The sequence below is a fragment of the Leucopleurus acutus genome, assembly GCF_964270905.1.
Source record: "Leucopleurus acutus genome assembly, chromosome: 6".
NCBI classification, from domain to species: domain Eukaryota; kingdom Metazoa; phylum Chordata; class Mammalia; order Artiodactyla; family Delphinidae; genus Leucopleurus; species Leucopleurus acutus.
In genome coordinates this window covers 47859100-47872387 of record NC_139149.1, presented here as the reverse complement: position 1 = coordinate 47872387, position 13288 = coordinate 47859100, and the positions used below count along the sequence as shown (strand labels likewise).

At 40.8% G+C, this 13288-nt stretch overlaps 1 protein-coding gene across 1 annotated transcript in view; it reads left to right on the top strand.

Moving 5' to 3' along the window:
- RBMS1 (RNA binding motif single stranded interacting protein 1) overlaps nt 1–13288 on the top strand; it is a 130642-nt gene that overhangs the window by 90401 nt on the left and 26953 nt on the right. The window contains exon 4 of the mRNA XM_082841775.1: nt 3644–3735. Within this exon, the coding sequence (XP_082697901.1) occupies nt 3644–3735 (92 nt within the window). The remainder of the gene's footprint in view (nt 1–3643; nt 3736–13288) is intronic.

Here is a 13288-nt window from a genome sequence, read left to right as displayed (position 1 = left end):
TCCTAAATTGAGTCTCAGGAGAGACTGCCTTATGTCGGGGGTGGGGGGGTGGCGATGAGAGAAACCTCCTGAGTCTCTTTGTGTCACACAGGCCTCTCAGGAAGAAATAGCAACAGATATCTGGGGTGTGGGTGAGTGAGTGAGGGGGAGAGAGTAAGCAAGAATGGGTTTATAAAATTCTGGGAGGGAGAATGAAAGAGCTCCTGAAAAATAGTAATTTTAGGACAAATGAGAAAAAATAACACAGCATAGCTCATAATAAAGACAGATAACATGTTAGCCATGTTACAGATAACTTGAGAAGGTGGGTAGGTGGATGGATGGATGAATATAGGTAATGCTTAAGAGGTTATTAGTATAAATGGAAAGTGCTTGTGTTGTATACAGTTTTGGAGAGTTGAACAGATCAAAGAATTTTATACCTGGAAATTAGAGACCTTATAGGTCATAGAACATTTTTTGGCACAAAACTTTTTTTTTTTTTTTTTCGCGGTACGCGGGCCTCTCACCGTTGTGGCCTCTCCCACTGCAGAGCAGAGGCTCCGGACATGCAGGCTCAGCGGCCATGGCCCACGGGCCCAGCTGCACCGCGGTATGTGGGATCTTCCCAGACCGGGGCACGAACCCGTGTCCCCTGCATCGGCAGGCGGACTCTCAACCACTGCGCCACCAGGGAAGCCCCACAAAACATATTTTGAAGCCTCTCTCCAGAAGACAGAATTAAGCTGAAGGAAATATTGCTCTGAATAACATGTTATCGTAGTTATTAAATTTAAAAATTCACTATTCAGTTGCTCTTCTACCTTTCAATTTTTGTCAGTTTTTGGCCAAGAAAAGGTATTTAAATGCTTTTCAGCACTGGAATATATGGTAGTTCAGGACCAAAAAAAAAAAAAAAAAAAGCTTAACAACGGATTGATTGTGACACCTGACTGGTTAATTATCAATGTTTACAGAGTTGCATATAAGACCAGAAAACACACACACACACACAGACACACAGACATAAAATGGCTGAGGATAAGTCAGACCAAAGGGAAAATAGGAGTAAGAGCAGGAAACTTCATGTTACTATAGAAATAGCCCTGTATTTCTTAGTTGCCAAAGCAAAAATAAACATACCTATTCCCGTGATTCAGTAATCACAATGTAGAATAAAATCCAAGAAGCAGGAGTACCATAACTGGTCCTGGTCCTGAGACCTGAGAAGAATCCTCTTGGGGGTCCAGTGAGAGGATGCTGTGTTACTTAGTTTATCCCACCTTCAGAAATATCTGTGTACATATTTATATAATGAAACCCATGGAACCTGTGAAACTCATTTATATACTCTTATACTTACTTGAAAGTAATATAATAGAGGAAATGAAAGAGCCCAGGGTTGCATGCTTACCTGTTATATTTGTTTTTCAGCAAATATTTATGAAACAGCTATGTAGTAGACATTGGGCAAGGCCAGAAAAGGTTATAAACAGTTAACTAAAAATGCAACCGTTATGGATTTTTCCTAATAAGGAAATAACAGATAAAATAATACTAATATTACCTGAATGAATATCAATTTCACCGACATGAATATTAAACCTGAGATCTTCTATTTATTGTAATTTATTGACAACAGCAAAATTAAGGAGGGTGTCTTCAATATCCATCAGTAGAAGTTACATCATTTCAGTGTAGTTGGGTGTTCATTTATGACCTGCTTAAATCGTATTTGGTAGTAAAATATGTATGAGAGTGAGAGAGTGAGTATGTGTGTGCCTGTGTGTACCTTCATAACGGGTTGCATGTTAGCATTAACGACAGATTTCTAAAAAAATTCCAAAATACGTTTAACCTGACTTCTAACCTGGCTGTTGAGTAGCGTTCTCTGCTTTTACTTGGGTCAGCCTCTTCTTTTTCTTTCCAACCTGGCTATTTCTCCATTCACTGTCAAAATCAGATTAGGCCTTATTCCAACCCAATTCCAAGTACTCGAAGGAAGCTGCTGCTTGTTTCAGCTTTGACACTTCTGTCTCCTAAAACATCTATTTCTGTAATCCATAGTCTAGTTCACTAGTTTTGTTACCAGGCAATATTTTTGGTATTAATACTGCACACTCACCTTTGGACTACTTCTGAAGTTTCTGTTTGGTCTTGTTGATGCATATATTTGCCTATTTTGACTTAGTTTCTTCCTGTGTAAACGACTGTAGCTTTATAATATCTGCAACTGAATGATAGGGCTGGCCCCTCTTCTCTGCAACCTCCAAACAGGGCTTTTCTTTTTCAAAATATTCTTCCTCATTTAAAATTAATTTGATGGGCTTCCCTGGTGGCGCAGTGGTTGAGAGTCCGCCTGCCGATGCAGGGGACAAGGGTTCGTGCCCCAGTCCGGGAAGATCCCACATGCCGCGGAGCGGCTGGGCCCGTGAGCCATGGCCGCTGAGCCTGCACGTCCGGAGCCTGTGCTCCGCAACGGGAGAGGCCACAACAGTGAGAGGCCCGCGTACCGCAAAAAATAAATAAATAAATTAAGAAAATAAAATTAATTTGATAATAGGTTTGAATTCCAAGGAAATCTCTGTTGGTATTTTTGCCTGGTACCCTGATCTTCTAAACAGTGCGCTAAATAGAATTGACCCTTTTCTCATAACTTAAGAGTTATAGTGACAAATCAGTGACTGCCTGATGTAATGCAGTGATGCTTATGGATCAGTGAAGTTCATGGAGCTGTTTGCTCATATGCTGCTTGAAGGCCTGTTCTTTGTATAGTTTTCCTCTTTTCTTGATTGCTATTCATTTTCACTAACAATTAGCATATGGATACCATCCATGTGATCATTTGGTAGCAGCCCTACCCTCAACCCGACCCTTTTTCCCCATTATTTCTTGCTTTTGATTTGTCGTGGCCAGGCAGAATAGCTGACCAGCTTATTTAAAATGTTTGAAAAGCTGTGGATAAATAAGCTTTGAACCAGGACCTCTCTTAGGAGGTTATTTATTTATTTGTTTTATTATGTTTTGTTTTTAGACTTTAGGACATGAACTGCTAAAACAGCTATTTTGGGTTTCTGGAGCCATCCCCCCCCCCTTTGTTTATTTTGAAGAGATCATGAGCTCTATTTTAGATAAATAATGATATTTTTAACCAAGTTCTAACATTTAGATTATTTTATATTTGGGGTATCCAGTGGTTGTACTTAACTTATGTGAAAAATAAAATGTAGTCTACAGAATAAACATACACTTGTAAGCTCTGTAGGATAGCACCATCTTTCTTACCAAATTATTAAAAATGCTACTTCTCTGAAGTTGATTTTTTTTTCCTTTTTTTTTTTAAATCTTGGTATAACTCGGATGTCTTTTTTTTTCTGCCAGTAAGTACAGGACACCTGAGAAAAAGATCTGGAAAAGGAAAAAAACTGTTTGTTTGTTTCTTCCTTTTTTTTTTAAACTTTGAAGGGAAAGTTGCCTAGCTCGTTGATAGATGGGGAAGGACAGCTCGAGGAGGATGTTGCATTGCGGCTGTAAAGCTTGAGACATGTCAGAACGTCAGGGCTTTCATTTCTGTTGCCTGCATCAGAGACCAAATGGAGTCATCCTTTTCCTCTATGTAATCATAAAATAATGGCTTAAACACTAAGTGTGTTTTGCATTTCAGGTTATGGTTTTGTCGACTTTGACAGTCCTGCAGCAGCTCAGAAGGCTGTGTCTGCCCTGAAGGCAAGTGGGGTTCAAGCTCAAATGGCAAAGGTGAGTTGCGAGCCAGTACTCACTGCTCTGGTCTCTGGCTTTGGTTCTGAAGCTAGATACGTGGCTTTTCCTGTCACCATCCAAGTTCTTCCTTCCATCCCAGTGAGCCACAGTTACCTGTGGACACTTGTCCCATGCCTTCGCATCCTCAATGGTAGCTATTTTGCCAAAGACTGTTCCTCATAAATTTATATGTGAAGAAGGGTTTTATAACTGTATAAAATTTTACATAGCAGATTATGTAACCCCCTAAGTAAATGGAGAAATAGCACCAGATTTTCTCAGGTAAGTGGGTACTTGTGGGCTGAAGCTCTGTACTGTATTTTTTAAAATAATTTTAAAATGTCAATGCTTAAGGAGTTAATACATTTTAGAAACACTTCCGAAGGTAATTGTGTATAGAATGTCATATTATGAAAGAATAACAAAATACAATCACATATGTATGCGTTGTACAAATATACTAGTAGTTTTAATGCAATGTAAGCTACAGATACTATTTCCTCTGTGTAAAAGTCAGTGATTTTTAGACATTGGTTATTTATGGATTATAAATCTTCTCTTTAGTAGTTCTGCAGTAGCTTTATTCAGGACTTGTTTTGATGAACTCTTAATCACTGAAGTGGTATTTATTCTCCAGTCTTATTGCCTAAATGTAAACTTGGCATACCTAGTGCCAAGTGCATACCTAGTGCCTAAAGTGCATTTATATCATACCTAGTGCCTAAAGTGCATTTATTAAGATACTCATACAATTCTGTACATATTTTTTTATTTGTGGTTTTTGAATTGCTACAGAACATATTTTCAAGTTTGAAACTTGACAGTTTGATATCTTGTATATTCTTTTCAAAAGATCGATAATTTTATATTATCTAGTGTCTTGAAGTACGGAGGAAAGTAATTTTGTGCTGTCCTCTGCTGCTTCTGAAGAGTAGCATGTGGTCATTCCCTGAAGGGTATTCACATTTCCATAAGGAAAGAAGATTTATGGAAGTTAAAGAACCCTGGTTGAGATAAGTTACCTGCTAAGACCTTAAAGCTGTTGAAGGACATATATGCAGCTACCAGGATAGAGATTTACCTTGATTAAAAGATCAGCATGGGGCTTCCCTGGTGGCGCAGTGGCTGAGAGTCCGCCTGCCGACGCAGGGGACAAGGGTTCGTGCCCCGGTCCGGGAAGATCCCACATGCCGCGGAGCGGCTGGGCCTGTGAGCCATGGCCGCTGAGCCTGCGCGTCCAGAGCCTGTGCTCCGCAACGGGAGAGGCCACAACAGTGAGAGGTCCGCGTACCGCAAAAAAAAAAAAAAAAAAAAACCAGCATGAATAAAGATTTCAGGAATTGATGAAAGGGATCACCTTTCTAAAGTAATCCTTGACTTTTAATGTTTTTAGACCTTTGGATTGAGTTGGACTTCTTTCAGATGTTTTTAAACTCCAGAGGAAGAAGCTAAAATAAACAAACTGTAAATACTAAGCCATGATTTTTAGATTATGTCCGTAATATACAGCAGTTTCCTGTGGTATTGTTGAAAGACGGTGATTATGAGGCTTGAAATATATTTAATTGTGAGTATGCAATACCTAAGTTGTATATGATTTACAGAATGTCTAATACGCCTATGTAAACAATGGGTAACCATACATTTTCTAAGCAGGACTTTTAAGGCACAATTGGAAAAGGGCTCTATTTTTCCCTCTGTTCTGTCCATTTCCTCTACTCTGTGAAGCTCCTGTTTCTTCTTCTCATGGATAAAATCTAGGGCAGGTCCCATGACTTTTCTGGCTACTCTCGTAATTTTGAAAAGTTCCTTCAGTTGCTTCTTTCATTTCAGGTCTTTCTGGTTAATTTTTTTCAGTAGAATGCCCCTTAATTGTTTTCATATCCAAATTTCAGGGAACATAATTGTCTTTTCAGTACATTTTCAGCCTTTCTATACGTATTTACACCAATCTCAGTACGATACTTTAAACAAGATGTTTAAGGGGGAAATCTCAGGTTATATTCCAAATACAGTTTGTAAATGTCAGAATTGTGTAGAGGTTTCGAAAACTCTGCTGAGAGTCAGCAAAAAGGGATGTGTGTCTTGGGTGCCACTGGTGCTAAGAGAAATGACAACTTACAAAGCAGTTGTCTGCTAACAACCATATTGATAACTTGGTGATCAAGAAGTGACATTTTAGGGCTTCCCTGGTGGCGCAGTCATTGAGAGTCCGCCTGCCGATGCAGGGGACATGGGTTCGTGCCCCAGTCCGGGAGGATCCCACATGCCGCGGAGCAGCTGGGCCCGTGAGAGGGAGAGGCCACAGCAGTGAGAGGCCTGTGTACCGCAAAAAAACAAAAACAAAAACAAAGTGATATTTTAAAAGTTTACATCCCAATATAACCATGTATTACGTGTATACAGACACATGTACAGATGTGTAACAAATGTATTTAGTTGCATTTTAGGAAATTTGGGGGTTGTGATTAATGGTAATACATTATACTTCTTACTTGAAATAATATGAAATAGGCTCCTGGTTAACATTTTGATGCTGAATGTCTGATTTTTTTTTTAAGAACACATTTCCAATGCTAAGTGTGTGATACCTATAATTGAAATGTCCAATCCTGTTTATTTGACAAAATTTTGAGTGCCGTATAATATTAAACCTTCTCCCTTCCCCCAGCTCTGGTCTGCTCTAAGTAGTAAGCTTGTCCTGGGATGGGAGCATGGTTAGTTTCTTTCCTATTTCCCACTCTTCCATAGCTAGCTGTGGTTTCTAACCCCTCCAAGGTTCGAGCAGTGGCAAAGGATGGGAGCGTTTCTTGACCTGACAATTATGTGATATGGTGTTGATTTCTCTGGGCAGACAGAGAACTGATGCTTTCCTTAGTAGAATGCTTTACTCTCTCCCCTGTAGTTCCTTCAAGCTAGAGAAGACGTGTCCTCAGGCTGTTAGCCTCAGCTCCTGAGAATCTAAGGGTCTGCCTTCAGCCCCTTTCTTCTAGGGCCTTCTTATCCTTCAAGACAGCCTTCCTGGAAGGCTCTAACACAACCCTGGGCCAACTCTACCTGTGTGGCCCACATTGATGTGTTTGCCAGCTGTCTGTGGGAGACTAGTTACCTCCCAATTGCACTTACAGACCCCTTCAACCAGCCTTTGCCTTTTAGATTCCTCAGGCGTAAGTCAGACATTGATTCACTGTATCCACCAAGCTCCAGAGGTCACAGACCATGCCTCCTGAGGGGTCTGTTGAAGCCTCTCTTGCTGGACTGGCAGTGATGGGGGAAGCAGCCCCTGTGGTGGGACTCAGAACACATCAGCGGTTCTCTCCACATGCGTGTTCATTCCACCCTCTCCAGTCCCTCCCCGGCAGACGAGAGGTGGGTGGTCAGCTGAGCCTCTCAAGCCAGATCTCAGCCACTCCTATGCAGACTTTGTGTAGGTGGTCTGGTTTCTCACTCTGGAACGTGGGCATGCCTGAAACCCATTTTTTGGTGACTTCTGCTGAAACAAAGTTAGAAAGAGGGCTATTTTAACAGCCTGCTCCAGGTACTACAGAGGCCTTTTTTAGAGCGGCCCCATGAGCACTTACCTAGGCATCTTTTCAGTGCCGGTGATATTGAGTAGCATAATATATTAAATATATCCTGTTTGAAGAAGTCTTTACAATGCATTTAGTCAGAACCGGACTGGGCATAGATTGGCACTGTACGTTGTGTCAACAGTGCACTTTGAATGCCAGCTTTCCCGTGGACTGTTAATGAGCACTGTTCAAAGACCTCCTTAGGTGGCTTGGACTGTAAATTGGCTAGGAAAAGTGATCCCTTCCTACATCATCTGTAGGGAGGGAACAATGCACGGGTTCAGAGAGGCTGGCAGTGTGCCAACATTCTGCACGTTGTGAATTTCTTCGGGTCTCTGTAGGATGACTGCGTTTCCTGGACCTGATTTCTTTTTTATTATATCATTAAAGTTACAAAAGGTATTTTAAATGCTAGAGGGTCCATTGTTCTGTGCCACGGAACCATGGGTTTGAGTATCAGGAGTTGACTTACCCCCTTTATGCTGACTGGATAAAGGAGCATCTGGCATGTACCTTTTGTGGAGACAGTTTATAAAAGTTTAGGTCTGGCTCCCATGTTTGGGTGATAAGGGACCTGTCACTGTCCACTTTCCTCTAGTGAATTAATCTGGACACTATAAAGTTTTGAAAATTCACATTGCCACATATTAAAGGCTTGCTTTCTTACATAATCAGAAAAAATTAAGGGACATTCCACTAGGCGAGTCTGGGGAGTGGGGGAGAATATAATATTGTTTGACACTTTGACTACCGGAGTTGAAAAAGAACTCCACAGATATTCAAAACTGAATTATAAAGCTACAATTGGAGAGCGTTGGACAACAATGGTTGTTTCTTATTCGTGTTTTAATTTCAGTGCCTTGCTTGGTACTTGGCCTATGGTAGATACCAAATGTTTGTTTTAGTGATGATCAAAGAAGCCAATTAAGCAAGAGAAAAACTTCCCAGTTTGGGCAGATATGGAGAGAGAGCAATGGGACATTTAAAAATTACATTTATTGAGTCTATCGAGTGCCCTGATGAAATTTACCAAAGGTTTTCCAAAAGGCTCAAGGTTAAACTTGAGCCATGTATGTTAAACTTGGCATTTGTTTCAAATGTGTGCATTTTTCAAAATAAAAGACTCAATCTATGAAAAGAAGAAAAAAACCTCAGATAACGAGCTGAAAAGATATAAAACTCAAGTCGACGTTGGTGATATCTGTTAATAGAGTGACTTCTGTAGGCCTTTCCGCAATACCTCTTAAGACCTGCTGGGGGTCGGCGGATCGCCCTGTGTCATTTGCCTAGCTGTATGCTCGCACTTTTTTCAGTAAATAGGCAGTCAAAGGAGCAGGAATTTAATTGCCCTTCCACACAGAGGTCTACCATGCTTCAAGCAGTTTGCATTCACATGCCCATAAGCAGCCATCTGCTGGTTGGTAAACCTACTCAGTACAAGAGAAAACAGATATCTGGTCTTCCTGCCAGGTCCCTTTCTTGAATTTTAGGAACCATTCCACACGCATAGGGAGGTTTTTGTTAATTTCTTTCAGATGATGACTGAGTGCTTTACACCATGAGGGACCTCCAAGCCCCACTTTTCTACTCAAGTGAACATTAGTGGCCATTTATCCCTCTCATGGCCAATGTGGGATCCAAGTGTTCTACCTGTTAAAGAAGCCGTTGAACACTTTCCATGCCTAGGGATATAAAGAGGCCTGTTAGCCCCATTTTTATGTCTGACCACCCATAATTTACAGAAAAATTGTTTTTTGACATAGCATTTTATGTAATAAAACAGAGTTACGGTTGTCCCTGATTTTAAAGGGGCGAAATTACCCTTATTCAAGAACCACTCTCACGTAGTACAAGTACTGTATGTTCCGTTTACTAGGAATGTATGGTGATTAGAATGCATGGACCCTTTGGTGATCAGATATTCTTGTGGCCATTGCTGCCAGCTTGAAGTTGCTTCTCTTTTTTGTTTTGTTTTGTTTTTTTACTTGCAACTTTGTATGCAATGTGTGCAGGATAAGTTGACCATTTGAAAAGAAGGATAAATAATGTTTAGCCCTAGAGGTCATTCCAAATGAAGAGAGCTAGTTGACTGTTTGCTATTGAAAAAAAATGCGTTAAAATCACAGGAAATATCTACCTGTATTTAGTCTATCTTATCTCACTATTCATCATAGAGTGGGTTAGGAGCTCAATTTCCTGATTCTGATTTAGCACTTTTTATTATTTTTTTCTTCATTGGTAAACATTCAAGTTGAATTAACATTTTAAAGAATAACTTTTTTTTTTTTTTTTTTGGCTGCATTGGGTCTTCATGCAGGCTTTCTCTAGTTGTGGCGAGCGGGGGCTACTCTTCGCTGCGGTGCGCAGGCTCCTCATTGCAGTGGCTTCTCTTGTTGTGGAGCGCATCGTCTAGGCACAGGGGCTTCAGTAGTTGTGGCACGCGGGCTCTAGAGCGCAGGCTCAGTAGTTGTGGCACACGGGCTTAGTTGCTCCGCAGCATGTGGGATCTTCCCGGACCAGGGCTCGAACCTGTGTCCTCTGCATTGGCAGGCAGATTATTAACCACTGTGCCACCAGCGAAGACCCAAGAATAACATTTCTATTAATAGTTTAAAAGCAACTAAACCACAGATTTAGAAAGTACTTAGTTACCTACATTGTCAACCCTTTTGAAAATACTTCACAGATGACAAAGTCTATGAACATTCTTAAATATTCTTAAATGTTAGTCATTTAGATTTTAATAATTGTAACTCAAAAGGAAAGCTCACGGGCTTCCCTGGTGGCGCAGTGATTGAGAATCCGCCTGCCAATGCAGGGGACACGGATTCGAGCCCTGGTCTGGGAAGATCCCACATGCTGCGGAGCAACTAAGCCCGTGCGCCACAACTACTGAAGCCCATGAGCCTAGAGCCCGTGCTCCACAACAGGAGAGGCCACCGTAATGAGAAGCCTGCGCACCGCAACAAAGAGCCCACGCTCTCTGCAACTAGAGAAAGCCCATGTGCAGCAACGAAGACTCAACGCAGCCAAAAATAAAATAAATAAATTTATTTTAAAAAAAAGAAAGCTCACAATATTTATGATACATGTTTCTTATGTAACATTTTTTATGCCACATCTTTGTCCAAGGTGTGTTTTAATGCTCTTTAATTAGGGAGTTCCCAGCTTTATTCTGAATCTGACTAAGCATGATTCAGAAATCTTTCTAATAAGGTAGACTTGATCACATCACTCCCTTGCTTCTGTGCCTCCAGAGGCTGCAGATTTTTTAGGGCGTGGCTTTCTAGCTGCAGCACAGGGACAAGGCTCCCCCTTCCTCCTCCTCCCCTCACCCAACAAAGTATAACGCCTGAAATCACAGGATAAACATGGCTTATCTTCCTGCAGTGTCAGTATGACTCGAAAGTATTAATTCAGAAATACTGTTTCCATATGAAACAAACTCAAATAGTTAGGGAGTAGATTGCAACATGTACGTGATTTTTTTTTTTTTTTTTTTTAGATAAAATACAAGCCTTCAAGGAAATGTTGCGGCTCTGGCAAAGCTACTTTATCCTTTGCCCACACACTCTTCAGGATACATAGTCATTCTCTTTCGTGCTAGCATTGCTTAAGTGGAAAAGTTTAAGCAGTGATAACTGACAAAAAAAGTCATACTCCTTGGGTAGCTTTTCACAATCCGGTTTTCAGCCTCATGCCTTATGCTTGTTTCTCAAGTCTCAACTCAATGTCATGCCCTCTGTAAAGTGTTCCCTAATAAAGACAAGCTCCCCTGTCTGTCCTCCCATTGTGACTTGTATACATCTCTGTTACAGCATTCATTATATGTGTTTTTATCCCCCCAACTCAACTATAAACGGCTAGAAGACAGACCTGGAGTCACAATTATTGTATAAGAGGGTCTGGGATGTACAGGATGCACTATAAATGTCATTGGGCTGTATTAGGCTACAGGACCCCTCAGTGTACCCACTTTCAGAGAGAAATAACCCTATCTGTGTTCACCAACTAAGGACCAGACTTCCACAGGAACAAATACAGTCTTGTGCACTCCAGGAAAGATTCAGGGACTTGGGAGGTTAGAGCCAACATGAGATAGTTAATGGAGGAGCTGTGGATTAATTGGGTGAAGTCAGGGAAGGTAGTGAATAAAGCGGAAATAAGGAATTAAAATTTTAGCTTGTAGTCCACCTGAGAAGAAATTGAAAAATTTAATACCAAAGACCATTTTGTTCTTCCCTTTATTCTGAAGCAATTTATCTATTACTGTCATGCATTTATTAAATCGCTTTACAATTTTTGTACATTAAAGATATGCTTTATGTAATTTTCAGTGGGAGGTTTTGCCCGGCATAAGGTAATCAGTGGTACCACACTGACTTTATCTACTTTCAGACAGAAGCAAAGGTAGTTGCCATTTTTGTTTAGTCTGTCAAGGGTTAATGAAGTTAAGTTTCTGGCTTGCTACTGAGCACTTGAAATTTTTTAATTTTTTTCCTGGACACAACCGTACTGACACCCCTGAGAGTCTGGGCCACCCAGGTTGGGAGCTTCTGCTCCATCCCTTTGGGACTGGCCTGGTAACAGGCTGCCTTCTGTCAGAACCAGGAAGTCATAGGGGCAGTACTTTCTGCCCAAAGTTTCTCAGTCTTTGGTAACTTTAATTCTTGGGACTACCAGGGTATTTGCCATTCCCTAGGATACCAGATTGTTGTTTTAAATCTTAAAGGTCAGTTACTTTTACTTGCAGATCATCTGAAAGGAAAGGTTTTATTTTAGGTTTAATTAATGCCAGGATACATTTGAAAGTAGAGACTTTGTACGAATACGCGTATGTTTCACATATATTTTTAAAGTACTGTGCATTTTGGAAATTTAAATATAATGAGTGTGCTGTTCTGTTGCCTAAGGCTAAGACATCGGTTAATGACTTTGCTAATAGTGCTTGTTAAAGAAAAATCATAAACTTGCATAGTTCAGTATGTAAAGATACAAGTGGTAGTAAGATCAAAGGAAAGCCTGTTTTAAAGTTAAGATCATCCTAATCTCACAGTTGCCGAGATGAGTTTTTACTTGGTCAGAAAATATTCCAGATAGCATATAAGCTTATTTCCTGATGATTTAACACCAGACTCAGTAAATATACATAGCTGTTACTGGTTCTCAGAAAACTCAGTTGCTATCTTTGGTTTCAGCTGATTTTTACCTCAGCAGTGCAAAGGTGGGTGGGAAATGATCTAATTGCTGCTTTTCGAACTTTCATATGCATTTGTACTGCCTGGAGATCTTATTAAAATGCAGTTTCTGATTCTGTAGGTCTGGGTTGGGGCCTGGAATTCTACATTTCTGGTAAGCTTGCAGGTAACTCCATCCCTGCTGGCCCCTGGATCACTCTTAGAGTAGCAAAGATTTAGCAAAACTCCCTTCCCCCATCTACATTTGAGTTCAGCTTTATCCAGATTCTAAAACTTGTACTGCCTTGAGTCTGTCATTTTGTATGACTTTGTGGGGTTTTGTTTTTGTTAATTTAGGAAGTCCTCTATTTCCCATTGGTGATCACAACTCAGAGGTAGTAATGACTCTGCTGTAGAGCAAAAGAAGGGAATTTGGGCAAAATCCCACTGGACTTTAGTTGACTTAGTCCAGAATCCGTCGTGTGTTTCTGGATTGAATTATTAGCAGTAACAGCCATTTGTGCAATAGTGTGCCCAAAATGGGCTCCTAAAAATAGTAGTGGAGGAGAGGTTAGTTATTTTGTAGAACACTGCAAACAGCTGAGAGTTTTGCTTCCATGAGGGCATCCTCTCCAACTCAGCGACTCCTGCCAGCGCTCAGCGCTTCTGCTTCCAAACCTGCCAAGCATGGTTTGGTGGGATCGTGTCTGACCTGCACAGATTGTCCAAGCTTCAGACACTGTTTTCAAGTGTTCTTGGTGACTCGGGTGTTCTGTAGTTCCCATGATCTCACTTGCTAGT